The sequence below is a fragment of the Rhinatrema bivittatum genome, chromosome 2, assembly GCF_901001135.1.
Source record: "Rhinatrema bivittatum chromosome 2, aRhiBiv1.1, whole genome shotgun sequence".
Taxonomy (NCBI): Eukaryota; Metazoa; Chordata; class Amphibia; order Gymnophiona; family Rhinatrematidae; genus Rhinatrema; species Rhinatrema bivittatum.
This window is the reverse complement of record NC_042616.1, coordinates 11,572,171-11,588,971: the sequence shown is the minus strand read 5'-3', so window position 1 is coordinate 11,588,971 and position 16,801 is coordinate 11,572,171. Positions and strand designations below refer to the sequence as shown.

General features: G+C 47.6%; 1 protein-coding gene across 1 annotated transcript in view; it reads left to right on the top strand.

Moving 5' to 3' along the window:
• Window positions 1–3,738: 3,738 nt before the first annotated feature.
• LOC115083538 (gastrula zinc finger protein XlCGF52.1-like) overlaps window positions 3,739–16,801 on the top strand; it is a 41,105-nt gene continuing 28,042 nt past the window's right edge. The window contains exon 1 of the mRNA XM_029587421.1: window positions 3,739–4,090. Within this exon, the coding sequence (XP_029443281.1) occupies window positions 3,932–4,090 (159 nt within the window). The 5' untranslated portion in view covers window positions 3,739–3,931. The remainder of the gene's footprint in view (window positions 4,091–16,801) is intronic.

The window sequence follows — 16,801 nt, the reverse complement described above, 5'->3', positions numbered from 1 at the left end:
TCTTGCATACACACCCACACAAAAACTCCCTTTCTCTCTCACACATACATCCTCACACAGGCTCCCTCTCTCTAGTACACATAAACACACCCCCAATACAGGCTCCCTCACTCTCTCGCCCACACACACACATCCAAAGTTTTCAGTTCAAAAACACGGACTTTGATGAAATGGGGAAGTACCTGGAGGAAGAACTAAAAGGCTGGGAGAACGAGAGAGATGTGGATCAACAGTGGACCAATCTAAAAGGAGCAATTACCAAGGCAACTAATCTATATGTTAGAAATGTAAAGAAAAGCAAAAGAAAAATGAAACCTATCTGGTTCTCAAAGGAGGAGGCTGACAAAATAAAAGTTAAAAGAACAGAGTTCAAGAAATATAAAAGATCCCAAAGGGAGGAGCACAAAGAAGAATATCTGATAGAACTGAGGGAGACGAAGAAATTAATCAAGAAAGCGAAAAGTCAAGCGGAAGAGAGGATTGCCAAGGAGATAAAGAGAGGTGACAAAATGTTTTTCAGATACATCAGAGAAAGGAGAAAAGTTCAAAGTGGTATAGTGAAATTGAAAGGTGGAAAGGATCAATGGATGGAGAGAGATGAAGAAATGGCAGAAATATTAAACAAATACTTCAGTTCTGTGTTCACTAAAGAGGACCCTGAAGAAGGACCAACACTAGTTAACAAGAAACTGGAGGGGAGTGGAGTAGATGTAACGCCATTTACAGAAATGAGAAAAATTGTTAGAAAAAAACTGAAAGGAGCAGCTACAAAAGTAAAAAATGTGCAAGAGGCATGGTCATTGTTAAAAAATACCATTCTAGAAGCACAGTCCAGATGTATTCCACACATTAAGAAAGGTGGAAAGAAGGCAAAACGATTACTGGCATGGTTAAAAGGGGAGGTGAAAGAAGCTATTTTAGCCAAGAGATCTTCATTAAAAAATAGGAAGAAGGATCCAACAGAAGAAAATAGGATAAAGCATAAACATTGGCAAGTTAAATGTAAGACATTGATAAGACAGGCTAAGAGAGAAATTGAAAAGAAGTTGGCCGTAGAGGCAAAAACTCACAGTAAAAACTTGTTTAAATATATCCGAAGCAGAAAGCCTGTGAGGGAGTCAGTTGGACCATTAGATGATCGAAGGGTTAAAGGGGCACTTAGAGAAGATAAGGCCATCGTGAAAGATTAAATGATTTCTTTACTTCGGTGATTACTGAAGAAGATGTTGGGGAGGTACCCGTACTGGAGAAGGTTTTCATGGGCAATGATTCAGATGGACTGAATCAAATCACGGTGAACCTAGAAGATGTGGTAGACCTGATTGACAAACTGAAGAGTAGTAAATCACCTGGACCGGATGGTATACACCCCAGAGTTCTGAAGGAAATAAAAAATGAAATTTCAGACCTATTAGTAAAAATTTGTAACTTATCATTAAAATCATCCATTGTACCTGAAGACTGGAGGATAGCTAATGTAACCCCAATATTTAGAAAGGGCTCCAGGGGCAATCCGGGAAACTACAGACCGGTTAGCCTGACTTCAGTGCCAGGAAAAATAGTAGAAAGTATTCTAAACATCAAAATCACAGAACAAATAGAAAGACATGGTTTGATGGAACAAAGTCAGCATGGCTTTACCCAGGGCAAGTCCTGCCTCACAAATCTGCTTCACTTTTTTGAAGGAGTTAATAAAAATGTGGATAAAGGTGAACCAGTAGATGTAGTATACTTGTATTTTCAGAAGGCATTTGACAAAGTTCCTTTCGTGGATTGCAAACTGGCTAAAAGACAGGAAACAGAGAGTAGGATTAAATGGACAATTTTCTCAGTGGAAGGGAGTGGGCACTGGAGTGCCTCAGGGATCTGTATTGGGACCCTTACTTTTCAATATATTTATAAATGATCTGGAAAGAAATATGATGAGTGAGATAATCAAATTTGCAGATGATACAAAATTGTTCAGAGTAGTTAAATCACAAGCAGATTGTGATAAATTGCAGGAAGACCTTGTGAGACTGGAAAATTGGGCATCAAAATGGCAGATGAAATTTAATGTGGATAAGTGCAAGGTGATGCATATAGGGAAAAATAACCCATGCTATAATTACACAATGTTAGGTTCCATATTAGGTGCTACTACCCAAGAAAGAGATCTAGGCATCATAGTGGATAACACATTGAAATCGTCGGTTCAGTGTGCTGCGGCAGTCAAAAAAGCAAACAGAATGTTGGGAATTATTAGAAAGGGAATGGTGAATAAAACGGAAAATGTCATAATGCCTCTGTATCGCTCCATGGTGAGACCGCACCTTGAATACTGTGTACAATTCTGGTCGCCGCATCTCAAAAAAGATATAATTGCGATGGAGAAGGTACAGAGAAGGGCTACCAAAATGATAAGGGGAATGGAACAGCTCCCCTATGAGGAAAGACTAACGAGGTTAGGACTTTTCAGCTTGGAGAAGAGACTACTGAGGGGGGGTATGATAGAGGTGTTTAAAATCATGAGAGGTCTAGAACGGGTAGATGTGAATCGGTTGATTAATCTTTCAGATAATACAAAGACTAGGGGAAACTCTAGGAGTTTAGCAAGGAGCACGTTTAAAACAAATCACTCAATGCACAATTAAGCTTTGGAATTTATTGCCGGAGGATGTGGTTAAGGCAGTTAGCACAGCTAGATTTAAAAAAGGTTTGGACAAGTTCCTGGAGAAGTCCAGTACCTGCTATTAATCAAGTTCACTTAGGGAATAGCCACTGCTTATTACTGGCATTAACAGCATGTAGACCTATACGTACCGCGCGGTATATAAAAAATCTCCAAAAAATCTATTTAATGTTTTTTTACTTGCCAGGTACTTGCAAACTGGATTGGCTACTATTAGAAATAGGATGCTGGGCTTAATGGACCCTCAGTCTGACCTAGTACGGCAACTTCTTATGTTCTTGTAGGGGAGCTGTGACAGAGACATATAAATACCTCCAAGGTTTCCTTGCAGAGCAGTCAAGCCTCCTTCAGAGGAAAGGAGAGACTAAAACAGGGCTTCCCAAACCTGCCCTGGGGACCCCACAGCCGGTCGGGTTTTCAGGATATACTGAGTCTCCATGATATGCAAATTTATCTCATGCATATTCATTGTGGATATCCTGAAAACCCAACCGGCTCTGGGGTCCCCAGGACAGGTTTGGGAATCCCTGGTCTAAAAAGAGGAGTCATGGGATGAAGGTGAGAGGGGCACATTATGGAGTAACCTAAGGAAATATTTCTTTACAGAGAGGGGAGTGGATGCATGGAGCGGTCTCCCTGTGCAGGTGGTGGAACAAGGACAGGATCTGAATTCAGGAAAGCCTTGGATGCACACAGAGGATTTCTGAGGGAGTGGTAGGGACTGTAAAGCTGCATAGTTGGTGTGGGTGGGCAGACTCCATAGGCTGTGGAGCCTTTTTCTGCTGTCATGTTTCTATGATTCTCTGTTATTTCTATAAATCAGATAATGTATGAATCTGAGCTCCCAGTCTGCCAGTCCCAATATTCCTGAGAGCGCAGTCCCAGCTGATCCTGAATCCTGCAGCCTTGTGTGCAGCCTCAGCTCCTGCTGTCAGTGCTGGGCGGGGGAGGCAGAGGGCAGCAGTCAGAGGGGGCTCTCTCTCACATCCTCTCTCTTCCTTACCCTCTCCCTGATCCTTCCCAGTCTCTCTCCCTCCTGCTTCCCCTCTCTGTGCTCTGTCCCTTCCCCTCTCCCTCTTACTTCTCCCTGCTCTGTTCCTCTCCCCTCAGGGACCAGCGCTTAGTTCCCAGGCTCTCAGAAGCAGGGTCACTTATTTTGCTTATTATAAATAAAACTGGGCTCATTAAATCCCTATTACAAAAAGCCATGGTCTGGACCTACAAGTCCCATAGTTCCCATCCTCTCCTTTCCCTTTGGTGATGTCACTTCCTGCTGGAAGGGGGCGGGGATTGCTTTCCAGCACAGTCCTTCGATCCGGAAACGCTGGAGAGAAGCCCAAACCTGCCCGCACCCCAGGGCTGGAAATCCTGCTCTGGAGAAGGGGCAGGAGAATGGCTGCAGGGCTTTCTGCTCAGCAGGTAGGAGACTGGCAGGAGGGGGGCAGGGGATGCAGCCTGAGGCTGATCCCATCCCCCACCCCAGGGACCGTGCAGGGAGGGAGCCGGGGCTGGAAATCCTGCTCTGGAGAGGGGGCAGGAGAATGGCTGCAGGGCTTTCTGCTCAGCAGGTAGGAGGGGGGCAGGGGATGCAGCCTGGGACTGCTCCCATCCCCCACCCCAGGGACCGTGCAGGGAGGGAGCCGGGGCTGGAGATCCTGCTCTGGAGAAGGGGCAGGAGAATGGCTGCAGGGCTTTCTGCTCAGCAGGTAGGAGGGGGGCAGGGGATGCAGCCTGGGACTGCTCCCATCCCCCACCCCAGGGACCGTGCAGGGAGGGAGCCGGGGCTGGAAATCCTGCTCTGGAGAAGGGGCAGGAGAATGGCTGCAGGGCTTTCTGCTCAGCAGGTAGGAGACTGGCAGGAGGGGGGCAGGGGATGCAGCCTGGGACTGCTCCCATCCCCCACCCCAGGGACCCTGCAGGGAGGGAGCCAGGGCTGGAAATCCTGCTCTGGAGAAGGGGCAGGAGAATGGCTGCAGAGATTTGAATACTTCCCCAGGTGAAAGATCTTCCTGCCAAGGTCTGTTGTTGCTCATTCCTCTCCAGGGACGTCCATATCAGTCTCAGTAAAAGATTGAAGGTGAGAGGGCTGGCAGGAAGAAGAGCTTTGAATGTGCTGACAGCAGGGCTCCAGGAAAGAGGAGGGTGAATGATTTGCAGGAGAAAAGGAGACCAACCTCTTTAATTGTAGTGAGATAGAAACAGAGGAAATAAGTTGCATGTTTGTTTGTCTGTGCTAATGAAAATGGAATACAAAGAAGGCAAAGGGAACCGAGAATAAAAGGGATTATAAATCCTGCAGCTGCTTCTTTCAGCTAAAACACAACAAAGTAACTGCAGAGTGGGAATGTCTGTGCCCTGATGCTGCGATCAAGGATTTATTCGGCAAACAAAGGAATATTTTTATGTCTGACCCTGGAATTCCTTTGAAATGAGTTCACAACTGAACTTCTGAGAGGGAATCCCCTGTGAATGCAAAATTTCTCCTATTAGTAGATGAAAACCTTCACTTTCCTAGCGTGTAGCAGATGGACTCAGGACCAGTGGGTATAGTGTGCTCCTGATAGCAGTTGGAGACGGATCAGATTTCAATCTGACGTCAGCCCTAGTACATTTACCCCGCAGGAAGTGCAGCTCCTCAGTATTTTCCATCTCCATAGCAGTTAGAGACTCCCAGGGCCTCCAGGGGCAGAAATTCGCAGCGCTTCAACCCTTACAGGAGCAACTATCAAGCGCCCCCACCCTACGGGCAGGGACCAGTCCTTTCGGACCAAGCACAACAAGAGGGGAGCCAGCTCGGGTACGGGCCCCAGCCGCACCCCACAATGAGATTCAGCCGACCCGTCCAAGGGAAGAAGCCATAGGGGGCAGACTAGCCCTATTCTACCACAGATGGGTTGAGAGAACCTCGGACAAGTGGGGTCCTAGCCATCATTCGGGAGGGGTACTATCTGGATTTCCTGTGAACCCCTCCGGACAAGTTCGTGGAGTCCCCCTGCCACAACCCCTCCAAGAGGGTGGCAGTGGAAGCTACACTGTCCAGACTACTGGCCCTCGAGGCCATAACCCCAGTGCCTCCACAGGAATTAAATACTGACCATTATTCCATTTATTTTATCGTTCCCAAGAAAAAGGGAACATTCAGGCCCATCCTGGACCTCAAGTCGGTCATCCGCCACCTCAGGATCCCTCACTGCCGCATGGAAACCCTACGATCCGTTATAAGGGTGATACAACCAGGAGAGTTTCTCACATCCCTGGATCTTGCGGAGGCCTACCTACACATCCCAATTCATCAGGAACACCAGCGCTACCTACGCTTCAAAGTCCTGGACCGTCACTACCAGTTCCGGGTGCTTCCCTTCGGGTTAGCCACAGCTCCCCGGACATTCACCAAGGTAATAGTGGTGGTGGCGGCAACACTGAGGAAGGGAAGGAATCCTCGTTCACCCTTACCTGGACGATTGGCTAATCAGGGCAAAGTCACCGGAGGAAAGCCGCCAAGCAACCAGCAGAGTCATAACTCTACTGGAAAGCCTAGGATGGATAGTCAACACAAACAAAAGTTCTCTACAGCCCTCATAGTCGCTGGAATACCTAGGAGTCCGATTCAACGCCAAAGAGGACCCCCACAAGGAGATCAAAATTGTGGAACCGGCTGCAAACCTTGGTGAACGATCCTCGTCCCACAGCATGGGATTACCTGCAAGTCCTCGGGCTGATGGCATCCACACTGGAAGTTGTGCCATGGGCGCGAGCTCACATGAGGCCCCTACAGCGCTCACTTCTATCACGGTGGAGCCCATGGTCCCAGAACTACACTGTACGTCTATTACTCCTGGGCAGTGTTCGAACCCAGCTACGGTGGTGGCTGCAGGCCAGCCACATGAGCCGTGGATCAAGACTATCCTCCCCAACCTGGACCCTACTCACCACAGATGCCAGTCTGCGAGAATGGGGAGCACACTGCGAGGAGCTAACCACCCAAGGGCAGTGGAACGCAGAAGAGGCGGGATGGAACATCAACCGCCTAGAAGCGCGGGCAGTCAGACTGGCCTGCCTGCGGTTCACTCACAGACTTCGAAACAAAGCGGTCAGAGTAATGTCGGACAACGCCACGACAGTGGCCTACATCAGCCGGCAGGGGGGAACCAGAAGTCAACAGGTGTCCCTAGAAATAGACCCCCTGATGGCGTGGGCGGAAGCAAACCTCCAGGAGATCTCCGTCATCCACATCTCTGGGAAAGACAACATCACGGCAGACTTGCTCAGCAGGGAAAGTCTAGACCCAGGAGAATGGAGGCTGTCGTCCACAGCCTTCAAGATGATAGTGGATCGGTGGGGGGACACCGGACATGGACCTTCTGGCAAACAGATCCAACGCCCAAGTATCCAGATACTTCAGCCGCAGGCAGGAACCGCAGTCCCAAGGGATCAATGCCCTGGCCCCCGGGGACCCTACTATACGCCTTCCCACTGTGGCCCCTACTGGGCGCAATCATTCACAAGATACACCTACACAAGGGACTAGTTCTTCTGGTGGCTCCAGACTGGCCAAGAAGACCCTGGTACGCAGACATGAGAAGACTGCTGGCAGGGAACCCACTACCCCTGCCCCCACATAGGGACCTGCTACAACAAGGTCCGATCCTCCATGAGGACCCAGCTCAATTCTCTCTTACGGTCTGGCAATTGAGAGGGCTTGCCTGAGAGAGCGGATACTCGGGGGCGGTAATCGACACTCTCCTCAGAGCGCACAAGTTCTCCACATCGCTAACGTACATAAGGATCTGGAGAGTATTTGAAGCCTGGTGCGAAGACCACAACATCAATCCATTTACAGTTCCCGTGATCCTGGAATTCTTACAGAACGGACTACAGAAGGGTCTGTCCCTCAACTCCATCAAGGTACAGGTGGCCGCATTGTCATGCTACGGCTCCAAGAGCGAGGGCAACAGCATAGCTTCTCACCTGGACGTGTCACGCTTCCTAAAAGGAGTCAAACACATTCGCCCACCACTAAAGTGGCCGGTACCTCTGTGGAATCTCAATCTCATTTTGGACTTCCTAGCGGGAACCGCCTTCAGACCCCTCCGAGGCCTGTCCCTCCGCCTGTTAACCTTAAAGACGGTGTTTTTGCTGGCGGTATGTTCAGCCCGCCGCATATCGGAACTACAAGCACTGTCCTGCCGTGAACCGTTCCTCAGACTCACCCCGTGGTCATCCAACTACACGCAGTTCCCTTCTTCCTCCCCAAAATGGTCTCACTTCCATCTTAACCAGTCCATCTCACTACCAACGACAGATGGCTTGAAGAATTCAGAAGAAGTCCGTAGTCTACGCCACCTCAACGTCGGCAGACTCCTATCCAGATACCTGAAAATGTCCGAACCCGTACGAAAAACGGACCACCTTTTCGTCCTTCACAGTGGAAAGAGACAAGGGGAAGCGGCCTCGCGGGCAACCATCGCCCGCTGGATCAAGGAAGTCATCAAGGCGGCCTACGTAGAAGCTGGCAAGCCACCACCTCTACAGGTCAAGGCCCATTCTACCAGAGCCCAGGCAGTATCCTGGGCAGAAACTAGAATGCTGTCACCTGCCGAGATCTGCAGGGTGGCGACATGGTCCTCCATCCACACCTTCTCCAGATTCTACTGTCTGGACGTTCAGGCTCGGGAGGACACGGCATTTGCAAGGGCGATACTAAGTGGGTCACGGGCAGCCTCCCACCCGGTTAGGGAGTATCTTTTATACATCCCATTGGGCCTGAGTCCATCTGTTACACGCTAGGAAATGGAGAAATTACTTACCTGATAATTTCGTTTTCCTTAGTGTAGACAGATGGACTCAGTATCCCACCCTTGGCTGCCGTCTCGCATGGTCTTTCAAATGATTCAAGGGTAAGCCATGTTTTCATTTACCTAGGGCATCCACCCTGCCGGCTGTCGACGCTTTCCGGTTGAGTACACTGGTGGTCTCCAGCTATAGTCAATCAACCAGTTCAAATTAATCAAGTTAATCAAGTTTTAACGTTTATCCAAGTTATGAAGTTATCCAAGTTAACCAAATTATTAAGTTAATCAGTCAGTCAGTCACACATATATCCACAATGCTTTTCGAGGAGAATACTGAAGAGCTGCACTTCCTGCAGGGGTATAAGTACTAGGGGCTGACGTCAGATTGAAATCTGATCCATCTCCAACTGCTAGCAGGAATACACTATACCCATTGGTCCTGAGTCCATCTGTCCACACTAAGGAAAATGAAATTATCAGGTAAGTAATTTCTCCATTTTATTTATATTCCAATTTTTTCAGCGCTTCAAAGTGGATTATATTCAGGTACTATAGGTATTTCCCTCTCCCCAGAGAGGCTTATAATCTAAGTTGGTACTTGAGGCAAAGGAGGGTAAAGTGACTTGCCCAAGGTCACAAGGAGTAACAGCAGGACTCAAACCCTGGTCTCCTGGTTCTTAGCCCACTGCTCTAACCACTAGGCGGCTACTCTACTCAGATCTTGGTTCTTCCTTGATTGGCTCCTCCGCAGGCGAGGGCAGTGCTGTGAGACCAGTTCAGTTCCTTCTGGGCTTGTTTTGGGTCCGGCTGCCTCTTCTTGGGTGGAATTTTTTCAAGGCTTACAAGCTTTTCTTCAGGTACAGTCCTCCGCTTCATCCAATCCTGTCAGGTCAGACCCTCAGCCGGTGGCTCCTCCCTCTTCCAGTCCTAGGCTTCAGCAGCGGGGTTCACCTCTTCTCCCTGCTGGTGTTCCCGACAGGAATCCAGATGGCATTGTTGGGAAATTCCTCCGGGACTGGAACCAATTAGAACCATGTTGCGGTTCTTTCATAGAGATGAACTGCCGGCCCTGATTTCCCAGACATTGAAACAGCTGGGTGTTCCTGGTTCGGATGCCAATTCTGAGCCAAAGAAGAATCCCATTTTGCTTTCCTTGCGTAAAGCCTCTTGTTTTTCCTGGTCGCCGCATCTCAAAAAAGATATAATTGCGATGGAGAAGGTACAGAGAAGGGCTACCAAAATGATAAAGGGAATGGAACAACTCCCCTATGAGGAAAGACTAAAGAGGTTAGGACTTTTCAGCTTGGAGAAGAGACGACTGAGGGGGGATATGATAGAGGTGTTTAAAATCATGAGAGGTCTAGAACGGGTAGATGTGAATCGGTTATTTACTCTTTCGGATAGTAGAAAGACTAGGGGGCACTCCATGAAGTTAGCATGGGGCACATTTAAAACTAATCGGAGAAAGTTCTTTTTACTCAACGCACAATTAAACTCTGGAATTTGTTGCCAGAGAATGTGGTTCGTGCAGTTAGTATAGCTGTGTTTAAAAAAGGATTGGATAAGTTCTTGGAGGAGAAGTCCATTACCTGCTATTAAGTTCACTTAGAGAATAGCCACTGCCATTAGCAATGGTTACATGGAATAGACTTAGTTTTTGGGTACTTGCCAGGTTCTTATGGCCTGGATTGGCCACTGTTGGAAACAGGATGCTGGGCTTGATGGACCCTTGGTCTGACCCAGTATGGCATTTTCTTCTTCTTCTTCTTCCCTGTGATGGATGCCATTCAGGAATTGATTGGTCTTGAATGGGACACTCCAGAAGCGAATTTTAAAGGGGGTTGGACGTTAGAAAGCCTGTGTACCCTGGATCCGGCTATGAGAGAGTGTTTGTGTTTTCCCAAGGTGGATGCCCTGGTCTGTGCCGTCTCTAAGCGGATGACTATCCCTGTGGAGGGAGGACGTACATGATAGGGGGACTGAAGCTATTCTTAAACAAGCCTTTGAGGCAGTGGCGATGACTTTTCAGATCGCTTCCTGTTGCGCCCTAGTGGCATGATCTTGTCTGCTTCTCTCTCAAGAGGTTGATAACTCTGGAGGGACTTCCAGAGCGGTTATGGAACCTGCTGCCGCATTTTTAGCAGACGCAAGCTGCGATTTAGTCTGTATCTCGGCCGGGGGAGTGGTTTCGGTGATAGCAGCTAGGCGTCAACTCTGGTTGCGAAATTGGTCAGCTGATGCAGCTTCCGAAGCCAATCTTACCAAGATGCCCTTTAAAGGCTCGCTCTTGTTCGGGAGCAAGTTGGAGAAATTGGCCAGTAAGTGGGGCGAATTTCCAGTTCCTCAGTTGCTGGAGAATAAGAAGCAGTTACAGCGCCCCTTTAGTATGAGGGGTCGTTTCTGGTGTTCCAAGTGGTTTCGTCCATATAGGGGGTCGACCTTTTCAGAGGACTCTGCCTTTCAGTAGGTTTCAGTCCTTTTGTCCTAGACAGCCCAAGAGAGGGATGGGCTTGGGTGGCGGATCTTCCCGAGCTTCCCAATGAAGGTTTGCCAACCCACCTTCGGGAACGAGATAGATGGTCACCTCTCTCTCTTATCAGTGGTGGGTCGAGATCACATCAGACCAGTGGGTCCTAGAGGTGATACGAGAAGGATATGTGCTGGAATTTTCGCAGTATTCATCGGGACGTGTTCATGCTGTCTCCTTGCCACTCCTCGCAGAAGAAGCAGGCAGTGGAGTTAAAACTTCAAAAGCTCCTCAGTCTTAGGGCTGTGGTTCCATTGCCCACGTCTCAAGAAGGTATGGGGTGATATTCCATTTATTTTGTTGTGCCCAAGAAGGAGGGTTCATTTCGTCCCATCCTGGATCTCTAAAGGGGTCAACTGTCATTTGAAGGTGACTCATTTTCAATTGGAAACCTTGCAGTCTGTGATAATGGCAGTGCAGTCGAGGGACTTTCTGATCTCACAGATCTGTACGAGGCCTACCTTCATATTGCCATCCATTTGGAACACTAACGTTTTCTATGTTTTGTGGTGTTGGGGTGCCATTATCTGTTTTGGGTGCTGCCCCTTGGTCTAGCAACCACCCCTGGAATGTTTTCCAAGATTATGGTAGTAGTAGCAGTGGCCTTGAGAAGGGATCCTGGTGCACTCTTACTTGGACGACTGGCTGATTCGAGCCAGGTCTCAGGAAGAGAGCCACCTAGTGACTCACAAGGTGATCTTCTTGTTGCAGGAGCTCATTTGGGTGTTGAACCTGGCCAAGAGCCTTCTTCAGCCATCCCAGTCATTGGCGTATCTGAGGGTTAGGTTCAACAAGGGGCAGGATAAAGATTTTTTCTGCCGGAAGTTCCGATTCAGAAATTGATGTCTCAGGTGTGTCAGTTGATGAACACTATATGCCTGATGGTGAAGTCTTATCTACAGTTGCTCAGCTTGATGGTGGCAACCCTGGTAGTGGTGCCATGGGCAAGGGTGCATATGTGTCCTTTTTAGCACTCCCTACTGTCACGTTGGAACTATTTGGTTAAGAACATAAGAACATGCCATACTGGGTCAGACCAAGGGTCCATCAAGCCCAGCATCCTGTTTCCAACAGTGGCCAATCCAGGCCATAAGAACCTGGCAAGTACCCAAAAACTAAGTCTATTCCATGTTACCGTTGCTAGTAATAGCAGTGGCTATTTTCTAAGTCAACTTAATTAATAGCAGGTAATGGACTTCTCCTCCAAGAACTTATCCAATCCTTTTTTAAACACAGCTATACTAACTGCACTAACCACATCCTCTGGCAACAAATTCCAGAGTTTAATTGTGTGTTGAGTAAAAAAGAACTTTCTCCGATTAGTTTTAAATGTGCCACATGCTAACTTCATGGAATGCTCCCTAGTCTTTCTATTATCCAAAAGAGTATTTATGTATTTATTTATTTAAATTCTTTTTAATATACCGATGCTCAAGACAAAGTCTTATCGTACCGGTTTACAGTGTAACCAGGGGAAGCCAATAACTAGAAGAAAGAAAGTTACAATGAACAGGGATTACAATACAGGACAATTGAAGGAGGAAGAATTAGTTTAACAAAGCTCTCCTAAGAGTAAAACGAAATAGTACACCATTGATTAGCATGGATAATTAAATGAGAGGTTCAAGCATAACAGTTCCTTTCGATAGTAGTTAGGGAAAGAATTTGTCAGGAGAAGGCTTGAGAGAGCAGCCAGGTAAATAACAGAGTCACATCTACCCGTTCTACTTGCTCCACTTGCCGATGGAAGTCTGCTCTTGCCTCCAATGGTGGTTGCAGGATGCTCATCTGAGAGGGGGAGTTACCTTGTTCTTCCCAACCTGGTTGGTATTCAAGACAGATGCGAGTCTCCAAGGTTGGTGGGGGGGGGGGGTTTCGCTGTTAGGAGCTGATGGCCCAAGGGCATTAGAGTTCCATAGAGACCCATTGGAACCACAATTGCCTGGAAGCCCAGGTGGTTCAGTTTGCATGCTTGCAGTTCAGCCACAGTTTGCAGGGTCAGGCAGTTTGTGTAATGTCTGACAACACGATGATGGCCTATATCAATCGCCAGGGAGCAACAAAGAGCCAACAAGTGTCACAGGAAATAGGCCAACTAATGGAATGGGTGGAAGGACATCTACAGATGATCTTGGTCTCTCACATTGCAGGAAAAGACAATGTAAGAACGGACTTTCTTAGCAGGGAGAGTCTGGACCCAGGAGAATGAGTGTTGTCAGCCAAGGTGTTTCAGCTCATTGTGGATCACTGGGACCTTCCATTCTTAGACCTGCTGGCAACGACTCACAATGCAAAGGTTCCCGATTCTACAGTCGCAGGAGAGATCCCTGGTCCTTGGGCATAGATGCTCTCATATAGGTCTGGCCGGAAGACAGATTGCTTTATGCCTTTCCTCTGTGGCCATTGCTAGGCAGGATAATCTGCAAAATCAAAGGCCACATGGGGCTAGTACTCCTGGTGGTGCCGGACTGGCCAAGCCTCTCTTGCGGTTACTGGGTCCCTTGTAGGGTCTTAACTTGGTGCTGGATTTTTTGGCAGGTCATACATTCCGACAGCTGTGGTTGTTAACCTTGAAAGACAGTGTTCTTGGTGGCTATATGTTCTGCGCATTGAATCTCTGAGCTGCAGGCCTTGTCTTGCTGGGAGCCATTCCTTCGGGTGACTCCAGGGGCATTACAGCAGAGTACTGTTCTATCTTTTTTGCCCAAAGTGGTGTTGGGCTTTCATTTGAATCAGTCCATGTCCTTGCCGTCCCTGGATAAGGTCAGGGATGTGGAGAAGTATCGCCTCTTGCACTCATTGAATGTCAAGAAACTTGTTGTATCTGGAGGTTTCTGAACCTTTCTGGAAGACGGATCGCCTGTTTGTCCTTCGTGGCGGAAGTAAGCAGGGTGCTACAGCTTCGCGGTCTCTACACTAGCTCGCTGGATTACGAAGGTGGTCACAGCTGCGAATGTGGATGCTGAGAAGCCGTTGCCTACTCAGGTTCAGGCTCATTCCACTAGGGCTCAGGCAGTGTCATGGGTGGAGGTTACATGGTTGTCTCCCGTCGATATCTGCCGAGCTGCGACGTGGTCCTCCTTACACACTTTTTCCAGTTTTTATCATCTGGATGTGCAGGCCCGGGAGGATGCAGCTTTTGGTGGTAGTAGCAGTTACTACCCCTAACTAAGCTAGATATTTCACTTAGATGCAGCTCCAACACTGCTCTCTACATTAATGGTGGAGGGGAAGGGAAATAGAACCAAAAGGTTACTAAGGGCTAAGAGAAACAGATAAGTATGAGAAAAAAAAAAGTGCGAAGCTTGCTGGGCAGACTGGATGGGCCGTTTGGTCTTCTTCTGCCGTCGTTTCTATGCACATGCGTTGTTGGCTGGACCGTGGGCAGACTCCCACCCTGTTGGGAAGTAGCTTTTGTACATCCCACTGGTCCTGAGTCCATCTGGCTACACGCTAGGAAATGGAGAAATTACTTACCTGATAATTTTGTTTTCCTTAGTGTGGACAGATGGACTCAGCTTCCCGCCCTCAGCTGCCACATGAGAATGTTAACAGCCCTCCTGTGGGACTCTGGATCCCAAGAGATTACTGGTAAATGTTAATCTAGTCCCTAGATTGGGGTACCTAAATTCTTACACGCGTTCAGTGTTTTCTTGTTGGTTGAGTATAGTTATGGTTGCCTGTGTTTAATCAAGTTTTTTTGCTAGTCTATCCACAGTTGCGTTAGAAGAGAATGCTGGCAGGTTGGGGTCACTGCAGGGTTATATATACTGTGACATCAGCTTGCTCTGTCTCCATCTGCTGGCAGGGGAGCTTTAAACCCACTGGTCCTGAGTCCATCTGTCTACACTAAGGAAAACGGAATTATTAGGTAAGTAATTTCCCCATTCTCTGAGGGCTAGGAGCTCTTTGCCCACATAAAACCTCTAACTGGTAGATAATCGTACATCTTGCACTCAGTGCAATAGACTGGTTAGCCCTGCTCTCATTGCTAGACTGCTGTTTGCATAATAATTTTGTTCATTTGTTAGCCATTTATAATTTCTAATGGAACAGGGATGTTCAAACTAATCTCTAAAGTGCTTTTAATCTGTGGTTTATTTGATATTTGTCTGTCCATGATCCTCCAGAGACTACAATTAATCTACTTATAACTTCCCGGTTACACATCTTATTGACTCTTGTTTAGAACTAATTTCCTGTAATAGTATCAAATAAATAAATCTCTTTTTGAAAATTTAAAGGAAGTGGTATTTTGGAGCATGCTTTCTGATTTAATGATGCTGGAAAGAAGTGAAATGTAGAAGCTGGATTGTGGGAGCTGAGGGCTTGCCGTGTCCTCTAGCGTCCTCTGCTAGAGGACACGGCAAGATTCACATGCAGATGAATCTTCAGGTCCTCTGCTGATAGAGTGGGGGGGGGGGGGGGGGTGGGCGGTGAAAGTTCAAATCTAGAAGGCTTAGTGTCCTCTGCTGGGGCTGCTTGGAAAATTATGCACGTGAGCCTTCTAGTTCTCTGCTACTGGAAATAGTGTGGGAGTTCTGAAAGCTGAAATCTAGACATCTTATTGTGATCTCTGGAGTCCTCTGCTGGGGCTGATTAAAAAAAAGAAAATATGCAAAGGAGCTGTCATATCCTCTGGTGCTAAAGAGAGTGCAGAGGCTGAGAAAGCTGAAGCCTAAATAGCTCACAATGGCATCTGAAGTCCTCTGCTGGGGACAATATGCAAAAAAAAAAAAACCCACTTCAATTTTTCTGCAGCTAGAAATAGTGTAGGGGCTGTGGAAGATGAAACTTGGACACCTATTGGGATCCTCCACTGAAACTGCTCGGAAAAGTATGCACATGAACCTTCAGATCCTTTAGTGCTTGAAAGAGTGCAGGGTCTGTGAAAGGTAAAACCTATATAGCTCTTGGGGCTGCTGAGAAATGTATGCAGAAAGGGCCTCCCAGTTCTCTACAGCTGGAAACTGTGCAGGCTGTGAAACCTGAAGCCTAGATGTCTTCTGAAGCGCTTGCCTGGGGCTGCTGGGAGAAGTATGCAGATGAGTCTACAGACAGATAAACTCCACTTCCTCCTAAGTGGAGATATATATATATATATTTACAGTATATAGTGGTGTCTGTCTATAGCAGAAGACAGAACAGTGCATTCCAGAGGGACACCATGAGCATCTTAGGATTCAGCTTCCACAGTGCTCAAACGTCTTGCAGCAGCAGAGAATTGGAAGCCTTATCTGCAGACTTTCCTGAGCAGCCCCATCACTGAACTCCAGAGGACACTGCTTTTACATTTCCCACATGCTTTTGAGCACAAGAAGATCTGAAGGCTCTTTTGCATACTTTTCCCAACAGATGAGACTGAGGGGGGGTTACCAAGAGCTGTTTATGCTTCAGCTTCCTTAACCCCCACACTGTTTCCACCTGCAGAAAACTAGAAGGCTCATTTGCATACTTTTCCCAGCAGCCCCAGCAGAGGACTCCAGAGGACACTGCGAACCATCTAGGTTAAAGCTTTCATAGCCCCCACAGCTTCAGCTTCCAAAGACCCTGCACTGTTTTCACCAACAGGAGGACTGGAAGGCTTATTTGCTTACTTCTCCCAGCAGCCCCAGCAGAGGACACTGCAAGACCTGAAGGTTTAAGATTGCACGGCTCCCCATACTCTTCTTAGTTGCAGAATACCAGAAGGTTGAGCCATATACTTTTCTCAGCAGTCTAGCAGAATACTCCAGGGGACATTGTGAACTACACAATAACAGAACAATTGTTCAAAGCATGTAAATAAGGTGTGTAATGGTGTAGTTAGTA